At 43.9% G+C, this 24,431-nt stretch overlaps 2 protein-coding genes across 3 annotated transcripts in view; both read left to right on the top strand.

Moving 5' to 3' along the window:
• The window catches only part of LOC138112043 (mucin-5B-like), a 60,952-nt gene extending 45,362 nt beyond the window's left edge, over positions 1-15,590 (top strand). The window contains exons 25-34 of the mRNA XM_069018731.1: positions 226-465; positions 1,116-1,272; positions 1,427-1,555; positions 1,905-2,031; positions 2,729-2,772; positions 2,869-3,060; positions 4,332-13,517; positions 13,984-14,088; positions 14,475-14,551; positions 14,996-15,590. Of these exons, the coding sequence (XP_068874832.1) occupies positions 226-465; positions 1,116-1,272; positions 1,427-1,555; positions 1,905-2,031; positions 2,729-2,772; positions 2,869-3,060; positions 4,332-13,517; positions 13,984-14,088; positions 14,475-14,551; positions 14,996-15,181 (10,443 nt within the window). The 3' untranslated portion in view covers positions 15,182-15,590. The remainder of the gene's footprint in view (positions 1-225; positions 466-1,115; positions 1,273-1,426; positions 1,556-1,904; positions 2,032-2,728; positions 2,773-2,868; positions 3,061-4,331; positions 13,518-13,983; positions 14,089-14,474; positions 14,552-14,995) is intronic.
• Positions 15,591-15,819: 229 nt separating this feature from the next.
• LOC138111367 (intestinal mucin-like protein) lies at positions 15,820-21,528 on the top strand. 2 transcript variants are annotated; one of them, XM_069016984.1, is made up of 6 exons: positions 15,820-17,365; positions 17,465-17,563; positions 17,950-18,072; positions 18,404-18,449; positions 18,864-18,975; positions 21,220-21,528. In XM_069016984.1, the coding sequence occupies exons 2-6, from the start codon at positions 17,477-17,479 to the stop codon at positions 21,479-21,481; spliced, it is 630 nt and encodes a 209-aa protein (XP_068873085.1). In that variant the 5' UTR covers positions 15,820-17,365; positions 17,465-17,476; the 3' UTR covers positions 21,482-21,528. The 2 variants fall into 2 exon arrangements, with proteins under 2 accessions (XP_068873085.1, XP_068873084.1); XM_069016983.1 differs by having other exon boundaries at positions 15,820-17,563.
• The last annotated feature ends 2,903 nt before the right edge of the window (positions 21,529-24,431 follow it).

Raw genomic sequence — 24,431 nt, 5'->3', positions numbered from 1 at the left:
ACAATGGCAAAGGTGGTTTTACTGCTCATATTTAAAAGAAAAGAGTTAAGAGTAGTATCCTTCTAGTCTTAGTGCTCATATTCTGTTCCAGAGCATGAAGAGGTTCAGGACTGATAGAATGGAATCCCACCATTCTAAGAGCTGAATTTCAAGTATTCTTTCAGTCTCTGATTTTTTTTCAAGTTTTCTCACATCCATTATTATTTTATTTACTCCCTTTGGCAGGGCCAGGTCTGTGGTCTCTGTGGAAATTATGATGGCAACAGCATCAATGACTTCACTACAAGGAGTCAATCTGTCGTAGAGAATGTCCTAGAGTTTGGGAACAGCTGGAAAGTATCCTCTACATGCCCTGATGCTTCCAGTGTCAAGGACCCATGTTCTACCAACCCTTATCGGAAGTCCTGGTCAGAGAAGCAGTGTAGCATCATCAACAGCAACGTCTTTGCTGCCTGTCACTCTCAGGTATTACCAGAGCAGAAGTTTATAGTGTGAAAACTAAGTCTGTGTGTTGTTGAAGGTGCTATCCTCATAGGTTTTAACATGCATGCCTCATTTATTAACATGTTTCACTTCAAACTGTGCCAGGAAAACTTCACTCTGAATCCTCCTCAGTGGGACAGATTTATAGTCCCTACTTGTAAGAAATAAAAAGATATTTACAAAAGAAACATAATTACAAAAGAACAATAATTTCGTAATTACTACGTATTTCCTTGCAGCCTGACTTGAATAAAAATTCTCATATACCAGGTACAGAAGACAAGCTCAATGAAATAACAACATAGGAATGAAGTATCAGCATAGCCTTTATCTGACACTAAGTACATAACAAACGTTGTCAGGTAACTGTGCAGTTGCCTAATATTTTTTTTTGAAAATTAATCTAATCTTCCACCAGGATACAAGTTTGGGTTTCTAAAAAATCTGTCAATACATGGTTTGGATGTATCACTTGGCATCTCCTCTGGTGTTTCACAGTGTCTTACAAAAGAAAAAGAAATTACCAATGTAGGCCTTTCCTCTGAGATGCTACAAATTTAAGAAAACTACTCCAGCAAAGGTAAGAAATAATCTGGAAGGCAGGATGCATAGAATTTTCTGTTTAATAACAGGTCGAACCAGCAAAATATTACCAAGCATGTGTGACAGACGCTTGTGCCTGCGACACTGGAGGAGACTGTGATTGCTTTTGTACAGCAGTAGCTGCCTATGCTCAGGCATGTAGTGAAGTTGGTGTGTGCATAGCCTGGAGAAGCCCATCAATTTGTCGTAAGTTTTATGTCATAAACACTTCTGAAAGTGTAGCTAAATGTACAGTATCTTACACATGTGCATTAAGATCTCACTGTGTAGATTTTCATGCTTAAGCTATTTGCTTTTTTTTTTTTTTCCTGAACATGTCCAACTTTCTGTTTCTCCTCAGCACTGTTCTGTGATTATTACAATCAACAAGGAGAATGTGAATGGCACTATAAGCCTTGTGGTGCTTCCTGTATGAAGACCTGTAAGAACCCAAGTGGAAAATGCCTCAATGACTTGCCAGGTTTAGAAGGTAAAAATAGCTGCAAATACCTCCTAGTGGGTACATATTATTATATTTTTAATTGTCTTTAATGGAGTGTATTTCCCCCATCAGCTGTATTTGCACAATTCAATTTTCTCTAATATCATTACATCCACATGAATGGAGGCAGAGTATGGAAACTGGAGTGAGAAGATGTTCAGGACTAAGTTCTTATGGATAGGCTCTGATGATGCTACTAACTCTGCATTACTTCCTAGAGTTATTGCAAAACATAAAGTAAAAACATTATGACTATTAAAAACAAGACCTGCAAATGCATTCCGTGCAAATAAAACCTCTGCTGACTGTATCTCAATCGTACCTTTTCCACCTTCAGGCTGCTACCCTAACTGCCCACCAGACAAGCCATATTTTCATGAGGATCAGATGAAGTGTGTTAGTCTCTGTGACTGTTATGCTAATGAAGATGGAAAGATATATAAACGGGATGAATGTAAGATATGGTAAGACTTAACATACCAATCTCATCATATACAAGGAAAAAAAGATCAAAACTCTAGGGGAAATTGTACGTTCCTATTATGTGCAGGATTAATTTATGCTACCTATGTAAAAATAACACCTTACGATGTAACGCCAGTTTTCCTACTACATTAATGAGAAGGTTTTATGTGATTTTATGTTCTATTGAATTTGTTCCTGATTATACTGTAGGTCCTCAGCAAAAAGGTACATCAATAACAAGTCCTTTATGACTAGGCTATCTCTATTTCACATTCCTGTGGTAAGAAAAATGTTGTGCCACGAGTAAAGATATTTAATAGTGGCCTGCTTCCAAGGATTTTATTACCTACTTGTATTGTTTGAGCAATTAGATTCTCCCTTTTAGCCTTCTATTTAGTACAAAAACATTGCAAATGCAAGGAAAGTGATATGAAGGAAATAAGGAAAGTCTTCCTTAAGACTTCTACCTGTAACTTTGCATAATATTTAACTTCATTTCTATATATAAGTTCAAATTTAATATAAAGGAAGATTTTGGAAAATAATGGCCAAAAAGAAGCCAAAACGAACAGAACACTCTAGGAATAAACACAAATAAAGTACCTTGCCTTTTGATGCCAGTATCTGTCAGGAAGATGACTAATAAAATTACATCACAATCACAAAATATATGGGTTTTTATCCTTTCTGTTTCAGTGAGTGCACATCAGAAGGTTTACAGTGCAAGTTCGATGATAAAGGTAAGACAGCTAAGGACACTTATTTAGAAAATGTAGCATTGGATATTATTGTTTCATAGATGCCTGAACTGACAATAAACTTCTTCTGAATTACAGCTTGCAACTGCATTTATGAAGAGAAGAGCTATAAATATGGTGAACTCATCTATAACACCACAGATGGAACTGGATGGTGCTTCAGTGCAACATGTGATGTCAATGGAACAATAAGCAGAAACATCTTTAAATGTGGCATTTTTACAACCCCATTTACATTTTCCACAAGTCAGCCCACAACTACTGCTTCAGGTATGCATGAATAATCTTTAAAATAACTCAAAAATCTCTGTAAGTGACTAAAAATTACCTGAAAGGGATGACCTTTCCATCAGTTAACAGTATATAATTTTACTAGAAACTGTTGACTTCTGCTGGAGCCACCAATTCACCTGGCAGCTTTAGTTGAAAAAGCAGACCATAGTCAAGGATGTAGAAATGAATTTAGCATTTCTTACAAACTCGGTCTCCTCTGTTTCACCCGGCTGTTCCCAAGGGAAAAAATCATAGAGCTTATTAATCATTGCATCCTGGAGAATCTTCTTCTCATTTCCTTGCAAAAAAGATCAGTAGTTCTAGACCAGCTTCTGAAAACATGAAAGACAGTTGCTGCCATTTCTGAAATTACTGAGCATGTAAGCGCAAACTGAAGATAAGAAATTTAGTTTGAGGGAATGTTTAAACTATTTATAACTGTTCTTTGGAATCTTTCCTAATTGTGTTTAATACCCAAATCAAAAGTTTCCTTCTATTCCTGGAGTACACTGCTGCATTATTCCTGCAGTTAATTAATTATTGAGTAATTGTGAGAAATATATCTACAAAATTACACTACAGCAAGAACTAAATATTCAAATTTAAGTCTTCTATTAAGTAACATTTATATTGAGAAAGTAATATCTATTCCACATGATTATCTTCATAACACCAAGAACATGAAAAGAAGTCTTATTAAAATACATAGAAAATACCTATTAGATTATATATTTCATACATAGTAGATGTGTATTCTCTGTTATAATGTACTATTATATAATGTATATATAATGTTAAGTATATATTTTATATTTTATATTTATAAATATGTTACATATTGTAATATTGAACTAAGTAGAAAAATCATTAACTGGTAAAAATATTTTAAAGTCTGCATGGTTATGCAGTTAAGAGTAAATAAATACAGAGATAATACCAAGGAAAATAAAACCTCCTCTACTTACACCATAGCAAGTGAGATCTATTATCTAAGTAGTGACATACTGGGCAAAGTGTATCAGATTTCTTACATTTAGCTACAATTCCTTAATAGATGTTGACAAATGTACATCTAGAATAATAATAGAGGCAAGATATCAAAACCTACTTTACATATTAAACAAAGCAAGCTCTTCAAAATTAAAAGTACTACATAACATAAAAAATTATTTACAACAAAAAAAAAGGTATGGAAGATGAATAATTTCTTCCTGGAACTCTCTTTAATAAGACCAGGCTAGGCTTATGTTTCCTCCTTTAAATTACAGAAATGACAACTGCAACACCAGTGACAACTGTATGTGTGAAAAATGTCTGTGAGTGGTCAGAATGGTATGATTCCACTCAGCCTGAAAACAAAGAGGACAGTGGAGATAATGAAACATTTCAGAATCTCAAGGATAAAGGATACAGTGTGTGTGCAAATCCAAGCAATGTTCAATGCAGAGCCAAAGAACATCCAGATACAGAAATTACCAACCTTAACCAGACGATAGAGTGTAGTCAAAGCAGAGGATTAATATGCAAGAACCAGGACCAAGAATCTAAGCAGTGCTATAATTATGAAATCAGAGTATCATGCTGCAGATACATACCATGTTCAGAAATACAAACTACAACAACAACAACCACAAGAGAATTCACAACTACTGCTGTAGAATCAACACCATTTACAGTACAGACAATGATAAAACCAACAACACAAAACCAAGAAAGTGAAGTAACTACAACACCACTGAGAGAAAGAACGACTCCTCTGACAGAAACCTCAGTAACAGCAACGACATCGCAGGTCTCGACAACAGGTTACCAAATCACAACTACTACACCAGAAACCTCCACTGTGGAGACCCAAGCTCCATCATCAACAACTACCATCTCAACTCTCCCAGAATCAACACTAGAAACCACTCCTGGCACCAAAATGATCTCCAGTACTACTGCCGTGCCAACACAAGGCACAACGGTCGTTACACACACACCAAGAGTGCCTACCCCAGCTACCACTACTGCCAGCACTTCCACAACCACCATGGAAAGCACCCCTACATCTACAGAAAAAACTCTTCCAACTGTATTATCCACTGTTGCTATTCAAACAACATCACCCATTCAGGCCTCCACTCCACATACTAAAATAAGAACCACCACTGGCACAACTGCTCTCCCCAGCACCACGGCCCCATCCACAGAAGGCACAACCATCATCGCTACCACCACAAGGACCTCTCCCCCTCTGACTGAAGGTACAACCACTGTCACCCCAACCACAACAACAGTGCCCACCCCAGCCACAAGCACTGCCAGTACCACAAGGACTACCGAGGGAAGCACTACAAGAGCCTCACCCACGTCTGGTCCAGGACAAACATCCACTGTGGCAACCCAGGCCCCAACATCTCCCATAACAACCTCCAAAGTTAAACTTAGAACCACCACTGCCACCACCGCTCTCCCCAGCACCAAAACCCAATCCACAGAAGGCACAACCATCATTGCTACCACCACAAGGACCTCTCCCCCTCTGACTGAAGGTACAACCACCATCACCCCACCCACAACAACAGTGCCCACCCCAGCCACAAGCATTGCCAGCACCTCCAGAACAACCACAGGAAGCACTACAAGAGCCTCACCCACCTCTGCTCCAGGACAAACATCCACTGTGGCAACCCAGGCCCCAACATCTCTCACAACAACCTCCAAAGTTAAACTTAGAACCACCACTGCCACCACCGCTCTCCCCAGCACCACGGCCACACCCACAGAAGGCACAACCATCATCGCTACCACCACCAGCACCTCTCCCCCTCAGAACGAAGGCACAACTAGCATCACCCCTCCCACAACAACAGTGCCCACCCCAGCTACCACCACTGTCCGCATCTCCAATACCACAGACAACTGCGTGGTGGAGCACTGTGCCTGGACACAGTGGTTTAATGTGGACTCCCCTACTCCAGGCAGTGAAAATGGAGATACAGAGACTTTTGAAAGCATCCGAGCTGCTGGGTATGAGCTGTGCGACAAGCCACAAGACATCAAGTGCCGTGCCAAAGATTACCCTGACAGCATTGTGAAAATAATGGAACAGAAATTTGAGTGCAGCCTTGACAGGGGGCTTGTGTGCAGAAATAAGGATCAGCCTCTCAAGTACCCCACGTGCTTTGACTATGAGGTCTCGGTGCTGTGCTGTGACCGGAAAAACTGCCAGACCACAGTGCTACCACCAGGAACCACTGTAAGCACCTCCACTACATACCTCCGAACAGAAACCACCGCAGTAGCAACCCAACCTGCAGCAACACCAACTGCTGCCCCCACACTTCCACAGGCAGGAACAACAAAAGGTACCACCACCATCACCCCACCCACAACAACAGTGCCCACCCCAGCCACAAGCACTGCCATTACCACAAGGACTACCGAGGGAAGCACTACAAGAGCCTCACCCACCTCTGCTCCAGGACAAACATCCACGGTGGCAACCCAGGCCCCAACATCTCCCACAACAACCTCCAAAGTTAAACTTAGAACCACCACTGCCACCACCGCTCTCCCCAGCACCACAGCCCCATCTACAGAAGGCACAACCATCATCGCTACCACCACAAGGACCTCTCCCCCTGAGACAAAAGGCACGACTAACATCACCCCACCCACAACAACAGTGCCCACCCCAGCCACAAGCACTGCCAGTACCACAAGGACGACCGAGGGAAGCACTACAAGAGCCTCACCCACCTCTGCTCCAGGAGAAACTTCCACTGTGGCAACCCAGGCCCCAACATCTCCCATAACAACCTCCAAAGTTAAACTTAGAACCACCACTGCCATCACCGCTCTACCCAGCACCACAACCCAATCCACAGAAGGCACAACCATCATCGCTACCACCACAAGGACCTCTCCCCCTCTGACTGAAGGTACAACCACCATCACCCCACCCACAACAACAGTGCCCACCCCAGCCACAAGCATTGCCAGCACCTCCAGAACAACCACAGGAAGCACTACAAGAGCTTCACCCACCCCTGCTCCAGGAGAAACATCCACTGTGGCAACCCAGGCACCAACATCTCCCACAACAACCTCCAAAGTTAAACTTAGAACCACCACTGCCACCACCGCTCTCCCCAGCACCACAGCCCCATCTACAGAAGGCACAACCATCATCGCTACCACCACAAGGACCTCTCCCCCTGAGACAAAAGGCACGACTAACATCACCCCACCCACAACAACAGTGCCCACCCCAGCCACAAGCATTGCCAGCACCTCCAGAACAACCACAGGAAGCACTACAAGAGCCTCACCCACCTCTGCTCCAGGAGAAACTTCCACTGTGGCAACCCAGGCCCCAACATCTCCCACAACAACCTCCAAAGTTAAACTTAGAACCACCACTGCCACCACCGCTCTCCCCAGCACCACAGCCACACCCACAGAAGGCACAACCATCATCGCTACCACCACCAGCACCTCTCCCCCTCAGAACGAAGGCACAACTAGCGTCACCCCACCCACAACAACAGTGCCCACCCCAGCTACCACCACTGTCCGCATCTCCAATACCACAGACAACTGCGTGGTGGAGCACTGTGCCTGGACACAGTGGTTTAATGTGGACTCCCCTACTCCAGGCAGTGAAAATGGAGATACAGAGACTTTTGAAAGCATCCGAGCTGCTGGGTATGAGCTGTGCGACAAGCCACAAGACATCAAGTGCCGTGCCAAAGATTACCCTGACAGCATTGTGAAAATAATGGAACAGAAATTTGAGTGCAGCCTTGACAGGGGGCTTGTGTGCAGAAATAAGGATCAGCCTCTCAAGTACCCCACGTGCTTTGACTATGAGGTCTCGGTGCTGTGCTGTGACCGGAAAAACTGCCAGACCACAGTGCTACCACCAGGAACCACTGTAAGCACCTCCACTACATACCTCCGAACAGAAACCACCGCAGTAGCAACCCAACCTGCAGCAACACCAACTGCTGCCCCCACACTTCCACAGGCAGGAACAACAAAAGGTACCACCACCATCACCCCACCCACAACAACAGTGCCCACCCCAGCCACAAGCACTACCATTACCACAAGGACTACCGAGGGAAGCACTACAAGAGCCTCACCCACCTCTGCTCCAGGACAAACATCCACTGCGGCAACCCAGCCACCAACATCTCCCACAACAACCTCCAAAGTTAAACTTAGAACCACCACTGCCACCACCGCTCTCCCCAGCACCACAACCCAATCCACAGAAGGCACAACCATCATTGCTACCACCACAAGGACCTCTCCCCCTCTGACTGAAGGTACAACCACCATCACCCCACCCACAACAACAGTGCCCACCCCAGCCACAAGCACTGCCAGTACCACAAGGACTACCGAGGGAAGCACCACAAGAGCCTCACCCACCTCTGCTCCAGGAGAAACTTCCACTGTGGCAACCCAGGCCCCAACATCTCCCATAACAACCTCCAAAGTTAAACTTAGAACCACCACTGCCACCACCGCTCTCCCCAGCACCACAACCCAATCCACAGAAGGCACAACCATCATTGCTACCACCACAAGGACCTCTCCCCCTCTGACTGAAGGTACAACCACCATCACCCCACCCACAACAACAGTGCCCACCCCAGCCACAAGCATTGCCAGCACCTCCAGAACAACCGTGGGAAGCACTACAAGAGCCTCACCCACCCCTGCTCCAGGAGAAACATCCACTGTGGCAACCCAGGCACCAACATCTCCCACAACAACCTCCAAAGTTAAACTTAGAACCACCACTGCCACCACCGCTCTCCCCAGCACCACAGCCCCATCTACAGAAGGCACAACCATCATCGCTACCACCACAAGGACCTCTCCCCCTGAGACAAAAGGCACGACTAACATCACCCCACCCACAACAACAGTGCCCACCCCAGCCACAAGCATTGCCAGCACCTCCAGAACAACCGTGGGAAGCACTACAAGAGCCTCACCCACCCCTGCTCCAGGAGAAACATCCACTGTGGCAACCCAGCCACCAACATCTCCCACAACAACCTCCAAAGTTAAACTTAGAACCACCACTGCCACCACCGCTCTCCCCAGCACCACGGCCACACCCACAGAAGGCACAACCATCATCGCTACCACCACCAGCACCTCTCCCCCTCAGAACGAAGGCACAACTAGCATCACCCCTCCCACAACAACAGTGCCCACCCCAGCTACCACCACTGTCCGCATCTCCAATACCACAGACAACTGCGTGGTGGAGCACTGTGCCTGGACACAGTGGTTTAATGTGGACTCCCCTACTCCAGGCAGTGAAAATGGAGATACAGAGACTTTTGAAAGCATCCGAGCTGCTGGGTATGAGCTGTGCGACAAGCCACAAGACATCAAGTGCCGTGCCAAAGATTACCCTGACAGCATTGTGAAAATAATGGAACAGAAATTTGAGTGCAGCCTTGACAGGGGGCTTGTGTGCAGAAATAAGGATCAGCCTCTCAAGTACCCCACGTGCTTTGACTATGAGGTCTCGGTGCTGTGCTGTGACCGGAAAAACTGCCAGACCACAGTGCTACCACCAGGAACCACTGTAAGCACCTCCACTACATACCTCCGAACAGAAACCACCGCATTAGCAACCCAACCTGCAGCAACACCAACTGCTGCCCCCACACTTCCACAGGCAGGAACAACAAAAGGTACCACCACCATCACCCCCAGACCATCAGTGCCCACCCCAGCCACAAGCACTACCATTACCACAAGGACTACCGAGGGAAGCACCACAAGAGCCTCACCCACCTCTGCTCCAGGACAAACCTCCACTGCGGCAACCCAGGCCCCAACATCTCCCACAACAACCTCCAAAGTTAAACTTAGAACCACCACTGCCACCACCGCTCTCCCCAGCACCACAACCCAATCCACAGAAGGCACAACCATCATTGCTACCACCACAAGGACCTCTCTCCCTCTGACTGAAGGTACAACCACCATCACCCCACCCACAACAACAGTGCCCACCCCAGCCACAAGCATTGCCAGCACCTCCAGAACAACCGTGGGAAGCACTACAAGAGCTTCACCCACTCCTGCTCCAGGAGAAACATCCACTGTGGCAACCCAGCCACCAACATCTCCCACAACAACCTCCAAAGTTAAACTTAGAACCACCACTGCCACCACCGCTCTCCCCAGCACCACAGCCCCATCTACAGAAGGCACAACCATCATCGCTACCACCACAAGGACCTCTCCTCCTGAGACAAAAGGCACGACTAACATCACCCCACCCACAACAACAGTGCCTACCCCAGCCACAAGCACTGCCAGTACCACAAGGACTACCGAGGGAAGCACTACAAGAGCCTCACCCACCCCTGCTCCAGGACAAACATCCACTGCGGCAACCCAGGCCCCAACATCTCCCACAACAACCTCCAAAGTTAAACTTAGAACCACCACTGCCACCACCGCTCTCCCCAGCACCACAGCCCCATCTACAGAAGGCACAACCATCATCGCTACCACCACCAGCACTTCTCCCCCTCTGACTGAAGGTACAACCACCATCATCCCACCCACAACAACAGTGCCCACCCCAGCCACAAGCACTGCCAGTACCACAAGGACTACCGAGGGAAGCACCACAAGAGCCTCACCCACCTCTGCTCCAGGAGAAACTTCCACTGTGGCAACCCAGGCCCCAACATCTCCCACAACAACCTCCAAAGTTAAACTTAGAACCACCACTGCCACCACCGCTCTCCCCAGCACCACAACCCAATCCACAGAAGGCACAACCATCATTGCTACCACCACAAGGACCTCTCCCCCTCTGACTGAAGGTACAACCACCATCACCCCACCCACAACAACAGTGCCCACCCCAGCCACAAGCATTGCCAGCACCTCCAGAACAACCACAGGAAGCACTACAAGAGCCTCACCCACCCCTGCTCCAGGAGAAACATCCACTGTGGCAACCCAGCCACCAACATCTCCCACAACAACCTCCAAAGTTAAACTTAGAACCACCACTGCCACCACCGCTCTCCCCAGCACCACAGCCCCATCTACAGAAGGCACAACCATCATCGCTACCACCACAAGGACCTCTCCTCCTGAGACAAAAGGCACGACTAACATCACCCCACCCACAACAACAGTGCCTACCCCAGCCACAAGCACTGCCAGTACCACAAGGACTACCGAGGGAAGCACTACAAGAGCCTCACCCACCCCTGCTCCAGGACAAACATCCACTGCGGCAACCCAGGCCCCAACATCTCCCACAACAACCTCCAAAGTTAAACTTAGAACCACCACTGCCACCACCGCTCTCCCCAGCACCACAGCCCCATCTACAGAAGGCACAACCATCATCGCTACCACCACCAGCACTTCTCCCCCTCTGACTGAAGGTACAACCACCATCATCCCACCCACAACAACAGTGCCCACCCCAGCCACAAGCACTGCCAGTACCACAAGGACTACCGAGGGAAGCACCACAAGAGCCTCACCCACCTCTGCTCCAGGAGAAACTTCCACTGTGGCAACCCAGGCCCCAACATCTCCCACAACAACCTCCAAAGTTAAACTTAGAACCACCACTGCCACCACCGCTCTCCCCAGCACCACAACCCAATCCACAGAAGGCACAACCATCATTGCTACCACCACAAGGACCTCTCCCCCTCTGACTGAAGGTACAACCACCATCACCCCACCCACAACAACAGTGCCCACCCCAGCCACAAGCATTGCCAGCACCTCCAGAACAACCACAGGAAGCACTACAAGAGCCTCACCCACCCCTGCTCCAGGAGAAACATCCACTGTGGCAACCCAGGCACCAACATCTCCCACAACAACCTCCAAAGTTAAACTTAGAACCACCACTGCCACCACCGCTCTCCCCAGCACCACAGCCCCATCTACAGAAGGCACAACCATCATCGCTACCACCACAAGGACCTCTCCTCCTGAGACAAAAGGCACGACTAACATCACCCCACCCACAACAACAGTGCCTACCCCAGCCACAAGCACTGCCAGTACCACAAGGACTACCGAGGGAAGCACTACAAGAGCCTCACCCACCCCTGCTCCAGGACAAACATCCACTGCGGCAACCCAGGCCCCAACATCTCCCACAACAACCTCCAAAGTTAAACTTAGAACCACCACTGCCACCACCGCTCTCCCCAGCACCACAGCCCCATCTACAGAAGGCACAACCATCATCGCTACCACCACCAGCACTTCTCCCCCTCTGACTGAAGGTACAACCACCATCACCCCACCCACAACAACAGTGCCCACCCCAGCCACAAGCATTGCCAGCACCTCCAGAACAACCGTGGGAAGCACTACAAGAGCCTCACCCACCCCTGCTCCAGGAGAAACATCCACTGTGGCAACCCAGCCACCAACATCTCCCACAACAACCTCCAAAGTTAAACTTAGAACCACCACTGCCACCACCGCTCTCCCCAGCACCACGGCCACACCCACAGAAGGCACAACCATCATCGCTACCACCACCAGCACTTCTCCCCCTCAGAACGAAGGCACAACTAGCATCACCCCTCCCACAACAACAGTGCCCACCCCAGCTACCACCACTGTCCGCATCTCCAATACCACAGACAACTGCGTGGTGGAGCACTGTGCCTGGACACAGTGGTTTAATGTGGACTCCCCTACTCCAGGCAGTGAAAATGGAGATACAGAGACTTTTGAAAGCATCCGAGCTGCTGGGTATGAGCTGTGCGACAAGCCACAAGACATCAAGTGCCGTGCCAAAGATTACCCTGACAGCATTGTGAAAATAATGGAACAGAAATTTGAGTGCAGCCTTGACAGGGGGCTTGTGTGCAGAAATAAGGATCAGCCTCTCAAGTACCCCACGTGCTTTGACTATGAGGTCTCGGTGCTGTGCTGTGACCGGAAAAACTGCCAGACCACAGTGCTACCACCAGGAACCACTGTAAGCACCTCCACTACATACCTCCGAACAGAAACCACCGCAGTAGCAACCCAACCTGCAGCAACACCAACTGCTGCCCCCACACTTCCACAGGCAGGAACAACAAAAGGTACCACCACCATCACCCCACCCACAACAACAGTGCCCACCCCAGCCACAAGCACTGCCAGTACCACAAGGACTACCGAGGGAAGCACTACAAGAGCCTCACCCACGTCTGCTCCAGGAGAAACCTCCACTGTGGCAACCCAGGCTCCAACATCACCTACTTCTGCCTCCACTTCACCCAAAATAAAATTAAGAACCACTACTGGCAGCACAGCTGTGCTCACTACCACTCTTCCGCAGCCTAGAAGTACCACAGGCACTACAGAAATTCTTACAACATCCTTTTCTTCCACTGTAGAAAAGATTGCTACCACGGTTTTATCCAGCACCATCAGCCCAGGTATGTCACTTACTACTTCTTGAAAGTTTACTATCAGCTTTTTCATTGCAACAACATTCGTATCTTTTTTTCTGTTGCTTATTCCCCGAAACCAATCTGTGATTTCCTGATTCTGTGACCATTTATATTCCTTAAACACATAAACCAATTTTTAATCAATCTGCCCCTCTGTTCCTAGTATTTATGTTTGACAGCTGGGTTAGCTTCATATTATTAATTCTTACTTCAACAGAGAAAGTTGAAACCTTTGAAAATTTTAGAGGTACATCTCGTAAGATTTGCCAAAGGCCAGATATGTATAATGAAAAAATTTATACAATCTCCACTTATGAATAGGTCAAATATTTGAATGAAACAAAAATGTTCACTTGGTTTGCCAGAATGTTGAAAAGACCTCTTGAATATGTTAAAATTATTAGTTCAAAATCCTTTGCCTGCAAACTAAATTATTACTTGTGCTCAACAGTAGCTTCAACTGGTACATCACAGTCAAGTCATGTTACAAGAAGCACTCCTGCAACCTTCAGTTCTTCCACCAGCACATCTGTTACATACAGCAAAATAACTCCATGCTTTTGTCATGTGTTTGAAACTTTATTTTCTCCTGGTAAGTGTCTTACATTATGATTATAAAAAATTTCATAGCCAATATAAACCCTTAAGACTCTATTCAATTAAACATAACCATTCAAAATCATCTAAACATAGAACTTTTTATACATGAATACACTTCATATTTTCACAATATTTTTTTTGGTTTTTCTCCCTAAGTATTTTCATTCTTGTAATTTCTCCTCCAATTTTCATCTACAGGGGAAGTGGTTTACAACAGAACAGATAGAGCTGGCTGTAATTTTTATGCACTTTGCAACAAGGAATGTGAAATTGAGCCATTCCAGGGGCCATGTCCTTTCACAACACCTGTTCCTTCAGTCGCGTCCTCAACTACACCACAAGCTGCCTCACCAACCACAGCAACAACCCTCACAACTTCAGTAGAAAGAAACTGTACTGATGTGAATCCTCCACGAAAGGTGGTTCCTCTCCCTACTTTCTAATACACCACTGTTGCAAAACCAGATCAATTTTTAACAGCCAATTCAAATCAACTTCTATGTATCTCAATGACAAATTTTGTCATGTAACAAATGACCTGATAGCACACAATTATTTAACCTGGCGTTACCAGATTTTAAGTAATCCCTAGGTGGAAAAGCTCACTAAGATCATGGCAGAGACTTTGGCTTTTAATAAAAGTCTTTTAAATTTCATAGAAATAAGTACACTAGCCATGAAATAAGATACCATTCTTTTTATGCAGAAGAAAATTCTGTGTTGTTCTCAGCATACCTGCTCTTAAATTGTGTGCTAAAATAACTAATCTGAATTTCCTACTGATTTTGAGAGTATATCTTAAGTTAAAACTGAACAACTGGGGTGAAAGAGTATTTAAGAATAAATAATTTACATATTTTCAGCCTGGAGAGGAGTGGATAAATGAATGCCAGAAGTGTGTCTGTGACTCCCTCACTGCTACTGTGCAATGCCAGCCACTCCCATGCCAAACACCTCAGCAAACAATTTGTGACCTAGGATTTGTTTCCATGGCTGTACTACCACAGAAAGACCCATGTTGTCCTGAATTTGAATGCCGTAAGTATTAAAAACACGTCTAAATACCACACCATACACCCCAGTAAATTACATTTGCACTTCTGTTAATATCTAAGGAAGTTCTTCATGTACCACAGGAAGAGCAAAACCTTCCCTAAGTTGTCCTGTCTCAGTGAACGCACAACAATTTTTGGCTAAATATGCATTAAAGCTTTGTTTTAAAAAAATAATGCTATTTTCAAGTAACTTCAAGGAGAGAATGGGTGGGAGAGCAGAATAATATTTTGAACATTCACTGGTCTATGTAGCTCAACTATCTCTATATCTGTAATCATAAATGTTATCAATGCATCTTTTTCATGTTAATAATGTAACATTATTAACACATGTAACACATTAACATTAGCCTAAATGCAACTAAACTAAGATGCATAAACATAAGAATAAGCCAGTAAAAAGCTTAACAGTTAACCACAAGACAAAGTAACAGGAAGCAATAATAGAAAGCGAATTGTAATCAATAACTGAACTGTCAGTGTATGAAAATAATTGTGCTCTCACCAGAAGTTCATGAAAATTAAAAAATCCTACAGTTATAGTAATTTATTGATAAACATACACTTTTATATACATATATTTTATGTACATATACTTGTGCAAAAGAATAAAAAAAAAAGTACCCATAAATTATGCCTGAAAAAGAAAAGTCAAAACAAAGGAACAGGCAAGTTTGAAGCAGTTCTGTGAAAGACTTAAATGGGTTCTGCCATGTTGTCAAATTTATATTACCACAGTAGGAATACCTTTTTCCACAGAGTCAATCTTCCGTACAAGCCATGTTCTGAAAGGTCATAAAGAATCAATAACTGAAGCATCTTTGGACTCCTCGAGTTCAGAGAAAACAACTAATTTAATTTGAACTGAACCAGATATTGAAAGGGCAAAAAAGGGATTTTTCAGGCATAGCTTGAGTTTGAAGCCATTCCTCTCCAACTCTTCCAGCTAGTTTTAATGATGAAACTTTATTTAAACATTTAACTACACTACATATGAAGTCTAAGCATGTAGGGGGATTGAATGAAAGTTTTCTGTACTCTCTGTATTACTAAAAAAACCTGAAAACATCTTGACTTCTCAGGGAGTCTCACAATTTATGTTATTCTGGAATTAATTTTTTGTTTTGTTTTTCAGAACCAATAAATGGTGTCTGTGTGATTAACGGAACATTGTACACGGTGAGAATGATACAGCAGTATATTGCTGGAATTGAAAAGTACATCCTTTCTACCAAAATAAGTCTTTGAGAAAGTTCTTTTCCCAGTACATGTTTTTTGGGATTTGGGTTTTTTTTTTTCACTCCAGCCCTTCATTGGAAGTTGTTTGGGTATTTCAATGTCAAAATCAAATTTGTCACAGAAGTGCTCCTCAATATGTAACATAAAAAATGAATGTACCATTTTTAGTGATGTACTTTCTTTTTAAGCTTCCTCCCACTTCTGTAATTAATGACTTTTCCAGACAGTTTGATGAATAGCTCAAACTTAATCGCTCTTTGAAATAAGCCCAGAGAACCTTAAAAAAACAAAGCTAACATTTTTTTATTTAATTAATACCTAAACCTTTTTTGCTAAAATTGGTACTTAGGTCATTAACTCATAATTTAAATATTAGTACTGGAGCCTTTGGGGATATACTTCAGAAAGACTAAAATCCGTATGTAAATTTATATATCTGCTTATCTATCTGCATATATAAAGGCTTATTTTAATCTCTGTTTTTAAATCATAATTGTTTTACAACCACTGAACATAACTTATAGAGAAAAAATATTCTTAAATGGAGCTGGTAAAATAACTAGACAGTACAAACCCATCTTAATTTCATTAATTTACTGCTCCCTTTTTACATTGCTTCATTTAGTTTCCTCTTAATATGAGTTTTCCTGCAAGGCATGAAGCCAAAAAACTCTATTCAAAGAGAATTTGAGAACTCAGTCATACTTGCATTTCAGCAACCTTAGTGATTATCAGCAATGCTTTCAACTCTGCCTTTATATTATATAGAAACTGTTGGCATTTGAATGTTTTTTGGGTTTTTTTTCTGTCTTGCAGGTTGGAAAGTCAGTACTAATCGATTCATGTAAGAAGTGTACCTGCAGTTCTGAGAAAGACCCCGAGACTAACGCAAACATTATCCATTGCGAAACAGCTCCGTGTGAGACCTCTTGCCCGCTGGTGAGTTCAGGTTCTCTAGGCTGCCCAGTCAGCTACAGCAAGACCAGAATTCTCTATCACCAACTAAACATACTTTCTTCTTCCTCTCTTTCCGAGTAGGGTTACCAATACATGACTGAGGAAGGAGAGTGCTGCGGGAAGTGTATTGAAGTAGCTTGCAAAGTCAAACTCAGTAACCACACTGTTCAAGAGTTCAAGGTAAGTATTCCTTTCATTTTCAGACCTCTCTGTTAGCCCATGCAAGTTAGAACAGCTAGGAGTCAGCTCATGTCCCTTACTAGTAAAGATAAAATACTGAAATTACTCTGAAAAACAATGTATCAGTTTTCTGAGTTGAACATTATTTGGAATCAAATTCTTGATTTTTGTGGCTAATGGAGCAATGGTTCCTAAGTTATAGTCTAAGTGTTCAGAGCCAGGATTTAAACTTTCAAGCTAGGTACAGTTTGCAGAACTTCATTTTTTGCCGCTTGAAAGAAGTTCAGAAGCATCTGAGAATCTTTGAGGAGTGAGAACTTAATTAGCTCTGACTTACTTGATCACAATGAAAAAAAACAACTTTTGCTTTTCTTATAAAATCTTAGGTTAATGAGATCCTGCCACTCGATCAATGCAGCCATTACAAATGTGAAAAAATTGAAGATCAGTTTGTTGCAGTCCAAATTAAAAAAGTATGCCCTGAGTACGACCCCGGAGAGTGCGATCCTGTAAGTTGTAATCAATTTTTCACTGACTGAATTCAGTTTAAATGAACAAGAAGGGACAAGAAAGAATACAAGTCACTTTCACTGAAGTTGCAGGAATGTCTTAAGAATGAAACTAGGCTTGCTCTGTGATTAATAATAAGAAAAGCATAGTATTTTTTTATGAGGCTACACGGATTCAAGACTCCCATGGTGAGGACAGTAAGTCATCCATTGTTTCATTCAGGATTCATCGCCGAGAAGCCTTCTGCCCAGTCTCAGTACTGCTAACTCATATTCTTACTCATGATTGTAATCTGTGCACTAATACAAATCCTTCTTTACTTTTACAAAGGATGAAGCAGAGACTACTCCTGATGGCTGCTGCAAAATATGTAAACGTAAGTAATGCTGTGTTTATGTGTTCTGCCAGAAGAGCACTCTGTTCAACTTGTAACTATCTTTGAGTGGATGGAAGGATGCTTCACTCACCCTGTTTTCACATAGTCTATTACGGAAGACCCTGTGTTTCACTATCTGTTCAAAAGAAAAATGCAATTTTTTTTTCCTGATAACTGAATACCACAAATCAAACCAGCAATGCTCAGGCCTCTGCATTACCTTCCAACAGCACTTTACAGCTGAAATCAAAGAATAATCTGACAACTCTACATAAATTACATGGTACCCACCCCGCCACGTACTGTAGATTCCCAGTAATCAGACATCAAGCACTTTCAAACTGGTTTAGCATTCCTTTAGTTCTGAACTAGAGAACTGAAATATATTTTCTCTCCTCCCCTCTTTTTATGAAGCTAAAAACTGCAGGCCTTACAGCAAGAAAACTGTGATCCATTATGCTGACTGTGAGTCTTCTGAACCTGTTGAGCTGTCATATTGTGAAGGAACTTGTCCTGGCTCCTCGGTGTAAGTTCTAAAAATTAATTTAACATCTCTATGGCTTCCTTTATACTGGTCTATCAAGTTAATTTATCACCCAAGGGTACTGAGAGAGCTGGAGAAAGTGCTCACCGAGCCACTTTCAATCATTTGTCAGCAATCTGGTAAACCATGGAGGTCCTGGTTGACTGGAGGTCAGCAAATGAGATGCCCATCTACAAGAAACGCTGGAGAGAGGATCCAGGGAACTACAGGCCTGTCAGCCTGACCTTGGTGCCAGGGAAGGACACAGAGCAGATTACCTTGAGTGTGATCACAGAGTACATACAGGGTAAACAGGGGATCAGGCCCAGCCAGCATGGGTTTGGGAAAGGCAGCTGCTGCTTGACCAACCGGATCTCCTATGACAGGGTGACTCCCTTAGGGGATGAGGAAAAGACTGTGGATATTGTCTACCCAGACTTTTGGAAAGCCTTTCACAGCATTTCCCACAGCATTCTCCTGGAGAAGCTGGGAGCTCATAGCTTGGACAGGTGACCCGTTCACTGTGTAAAAAACTGGCTGGATGGCCAGGCCCAGAGAGCAGTGTTGAGTGGAATTACCTCCAGCTGGGGGCCAGTCACCAGTGGTGCTCCCTGGGGCCCAGTATTGCAGCCAGTCCTGTTTTGTCTCTTTATCAATGATCTGGACAAGGGGATCAAGTGCTCCTTCAGTGAATTTGCAAGTAGCACCAAGATGGGTGTTAGAGTTGATCTGCTGGAGGGCAGGAAGGCTCTGTGGAGGGATCTGGACAGGTTGGATTGATGGGCCGAGGCCAATTGTATGAGGTTCAATTAGGCCAAATGCTGGGCCCTTTGGTCACAACCCCAGACAGTGATACAGGCTGGGGCAGAGGGACTGGGAAGGTGCCCAGCACAACATCACCTGGGGGTGCTGGTGACAGCAGCTGAACATGAGCCAGCAGTGCCCATCTGGCCAAGACCAGGAACATCCTGGGCTCTATCAGCAATTGTGTGGCCAGCAGGACCAGGACAATAACCTGTATGTGGCCCTGGTGAGGCCACACCTTGAGTCCTGTGTTTAGTTCTGGGCCTCCCACTGAAAGAAAGACATTGAGGTGCCAGAGCATGTCCGGAGAAGGGCAACAGCGCTGGGGAAGGGCCTGGAGCACAAGTCTTGAAGACTAGATGAAGGAGTGGGAGGCATTTAACATGGAGAAAAGGAGGCTCAGGAGAGACGTTCATGCTCTACAACTGCCTCAAAGGAGGATGTAGTGAGGTGGGGGTTGATCTCTTCTCCCAGGTAGCAAGTGACAGGGTGAGAGGAAATGGCTTCAAGTTGCACCAGGAGGGGTTTAGATTGGATGTTAGGAAATATTTCTTCACTGAAATGGTTGTCAAGCACTGGAGCAGTTGTCCAGGGAAGCAGTTGAGTCACCATCCCTGCAAGTATTTAAAAGATACGCAGGTGTGGCACTTTATGGTTTAGTGGTGGACTTGGCAGTGCTCGGTTAATGCTTAGACTTATGCACTCTGTCTAAACTGCTTCCAGGAAGAAAGCAAGCAGGAGGAGGTACTGGCATAGGAGACCCTCCAGTGAGGGGAACAGAAGGCCCAGTTCCTGGCAAGGCCCACTTCCTAGGGAAGTCTTCTGCTTCCCTGAGGCCTGGGTTAGAGATGTGATGAGGAAACTTTCAGATCTGGTACAGCCCTTAGATTACTACCCATTATTGCTTTCTCATGTAGGCAACGATGAAGTTTGAAATATGAAGGCCAGGGATGATCAGAAGGGATTTCAGGGCCTTGGGACACCTGGTTACTATGGGATCAGGAGCATGAGTAGTGTTCTCCTTTATCCTTCCAGTTGCAGGGAATGGTGATGGAAGAAACAAGAAGAACCAACAGATCAATATTTGGTAGCAACAGCTGGGGTACACCTGTCTTAAATGGAGAAAAGGCTCTTTGTACAGGGGTGCAGTGCTCACTGAAAGAGCTTTTCAGTGCTGGGTTAATGCTTAGATCTGAAAGGTCTGTTCTAACCTACATGATTCTGTGATCACAGAATAGCAATGAAGTTAATGTGTTTATATGATTCCACTGAATTGAATCAGATTCAATGATCACACTCATAAGTGCAAATGAGATGGAGGAAAAGAGAATGTAAAAAAAAAAAACCAAACAAAACCAAACCAAACCCTTGCAAAACAAAAATCACTGAGGGGGTTCTGTCAGTTTTTACTGAGATGCATTTTTTTTTCCTGGTGGAACACAGGTACTCTGTTGAAGCAAACCAGATGGAACACACGTGTGGTTGCTGCCAGGAACTCAGAACCCAAACAAGAGAGGTGACCCTGACTTGCCAAAATGGAACCAGCATAAATTATAACTATCTCTACGTGGAAAACTGCCAGTGTGTGAACGCTTGCTCTTCAGAAACCTCTGCAGAAAGTGACTCCCAAATCCAACAATCTGTAAAATACGGCTCCCAACTGCAACAGGCTGTATCAACTGGTTCCCAATGGCAACTCAGCTGAAGATATGATCATTGGAAAAAGAAAGCAGAGACCCTAGGAAAGCTGGAATGATGTCTTCCCCAGAGTAACTTGTGCTCCTTCTTTAACATCCTTTTTTCATTTCTTACTTGTAAAAATAATTAAAAAAAAAGTCAATTAAATTGTAGTGTTTGGGGTTTTTTTTAGTGTTACAGTATTGAAGAGTAAAAACAGATGACTGTGCAAAATACCCTGTGTAACTTACAGAAATATGCAAACAGATATTTGATCACAAATCCTATATTTGGGGTAAAAAAGAATTAAGGGATCTAAAAAATAAAGCAAGAAACCATTGCAGCTACATTGCACTTCTTGATCCTAGGGGAAGCTTTATTGCATATACTTTTTATAGACATAATGGTCCTAACACATCTCAGTGATAGGGACAAAGCTGTTTTATTTGATCAATAAAACTTTCAGTACTTTTCAATTACAGTGACTGTCCAATACCCATCTTCATTATCTAAATGACAGAGAGTCCAATGAATGCCATCAGGAAGTTTTCTGACTCAGAAGGGTATATTCTCTAGCAGGATTTGGGAATACAGCCCTCTTCCTGGACTAGGTAAAATTCCCTCACCCATGTTCAGATAGCTCTTCCCACTACTGTAAGAGGTACAAAGATGAAAAAACCCCTCTTACTTGCTCACTTCCAGCTTCTTTAGTTTGTTCCTCATACTGTGTGCATTGTACGTATTTCAAATGTGCTCCAGCATACTCACACATCATGGAGCAGTGTGAAGGATCTTGCTGCCACTCCATCCCTCAAACACTGCTGTGTGGCCACCAGGCTTATGTCCAGCAAGCCTGGGTTTAGCCCTTTTCCCCTTCAATCCAGTTTAAAGCTCTTTAAATGAGCACTGCACCCCTGTACAAAGAGCCTTTTCTCCATTTAAGACAGGTGTACCCCAGCTGTTGCTACCAAATATTGATCTGTTGGTTCTTCTTGTTTCTTCCATCACCATTCCCTGCAACTGGAAGGATAAAGGAGAACACTACTCATGCTCCTGATCCCATAGTAACCAGGTGTCCCAAGGCCCTGAAATCCCTTCTGATCATCCCTGGCCTTCATATTTCAAACTTCATCGTTGCCTACATGAGAAAGCAATAATGGGTAGTAATCTAAGGGCTGTACCAGATCTGAAAGTTTCCTCATCACATCTCTAACCCAGGCCTCAGGGAAGCAGAAGACTTCCCTAGGAAGTGGGCCTTGCCAGGAACTGGGCCTTCTGTTCCCCTCACTGGAGGGTCTCCTATGCCAGTACCTCCTCCTGCTTGCTTTCTTCCTGGAAGCAGTTTAGACAGAGTGCATAAGGGAACTTAACCTTGGTGAGTCTTCCAACACAGATGAACCACTGTCCTCAAGGTTTGGTTTCCACTCGCAGAGCGTTGTACCTGTTACACAAAGGCACCCAGGAATGTGAGGTAGTCACAGAGCAGTGTCCCGGCTGTTCCAGGCAGGAATTCGGCACCATTCCCCCCATTACGTACTCTTTTACAACTACTTAAGAGAACAATTTTAAAAATAGCATTAAGCATTTCAAATCAACCTGAATACGCCACATACAGCTGATGACTACTACAGAGGTTACAAATTTAAGGCAGAAAAACATTGTCCTGTGAGTTTTAAGTTCCTGAAAATCCAGAAACACTGACAGCAGAGATATAGAAAGTGTACTTTTTCACTCACTGGGGTTATTTTATAATTGGAGATAATTTCAAAATAAATTTAATCATCCTTCATTCTCTTTCAATGATAAATATATTAAATTTATAAAAGTTGTCCATTTTTATCTACTACACTGAAATGTTTTAAAAACATGTTCTAAGTGAACTCTTTGAATACTTCAAAGAGTAATACTTTCATAGTTCTCCCACCCATGGCAACACAAATGTAGCTAATTTTCAATCTACTTGATTTCCATAAATTCACTTTTCCAGTTTATATGCAAATTTTCCTTCAAAAGTTATGGTACAACCTAAGTATAGTCTGTTTGTTCTTACAAAATCAATTATGCTTTTTGGCAAGATAGTAAAGAAAATACTTCTAAAATATACTGCTGCATGAAAACAGATTAACTTGGGTTTCTGACTAAGCTTCCTGAGGATCTAGAAGAGAAAGCTCAAGTCTTCAGTAGGCTACAAATCAAAACTACAGAGAAGATTGCTAATATAGGTTTTCATTTTTCCTTTTTATTCTAAGAAAAAACATATTTGCATTTCTCCTAGAGACCCTGCTCACACTGATGTTCTGAAATGTTTTAATAATACAAAATACACTGATTTCTCTTTACACCCCCACACATCATCACTGACTAATTCTGAAATGAAAAAGGTAATAAAAAAAATACTGAACAGATGCTTCAGCAGCCACAAGAACATCTGCCTTCATTTAAAGTAAACTTATTCTCGCTCTTCCTATCTCTCACAGCAAAATGGAGAAATATGAAAGCAAACTGTAACCTTTGAAGACAAATTGGGATAGAAACTGATACTCAAGGGCTAGAAAAAAGCACAATTTGAACACAGTTTTATTTCATAGTAGGTACTCAATACATTAAGGAAATAAAGAAAATTCAGCTGCGAAAGATTCTTCTCAAATATCACTTGTTAAAAAAAATTAACTCTTGATTAGAAAAAAAACCCCACACTATGAACGGACAGCAAACCCCAAAATGTTAGCTTGGTAATACAGTAGTACTTCAGACTAGCAGCTGGTTAATAATCACAATTATCACTGAGCATGGTAATGCTGTTAAGTGAGAAAGAGGGCCCCAGATAGCTTTGCCACCACAGTAGTAGAAAGAGATGCTATGCAAACCAAATCTTTCAAATTCATTTATAATATATTAACAGATAAAGGCAGCTCTTTTTGTAGCTGGAATAGCACACAAGGTCTATTTCGTAACTCTTCACTTGGACACCACTCTCA

Source organism: Aphelocoma coerulescens, chromosome 5 (assembly GCF_041296385.1).
Source record: "Aphelocoma coerulescens isolate FSJ_1873_10779 chromosome 5, UR_Acoe_1.0, whole genome shotgun sequence".
NCBI lineage: Eukaryota > Metazoa > Chordata > Aves > Passeriformes > Corvidae > Aphelocoma > Aphelocoma coerulescens.
The sequence above is the reverse complement of the archived record's forward strand: the minus strand, read 5'-3'. Positions and strand labels throughout refer to the sequence as shown.

Bases quoted from the DNA above. Each gene is read 5' to 3' on its own strand.
- LOC138111367 (XM_069016984.1), top strand. From the start codon at position 17,477: ATGACTGAGGAAGGAGAGTGCTGCGGGAAGTGTATTGAAGTAGCTTGC. The intron at 17,564-17,949 runs GTAAGTATTCCT...ATAAAATCTTAG, and splicing joins ACACTGTTCAAGAGTTCAAG to GTTAATGAGATCCTGCCACT. The intron at 18,450-18,863 runs GTAAGTAATGCT...CTTTTTATGAAG, and splicing joins CTGCTGCAAAATATGTAAAC to CTAAAAACTGCAGGCCTTAC.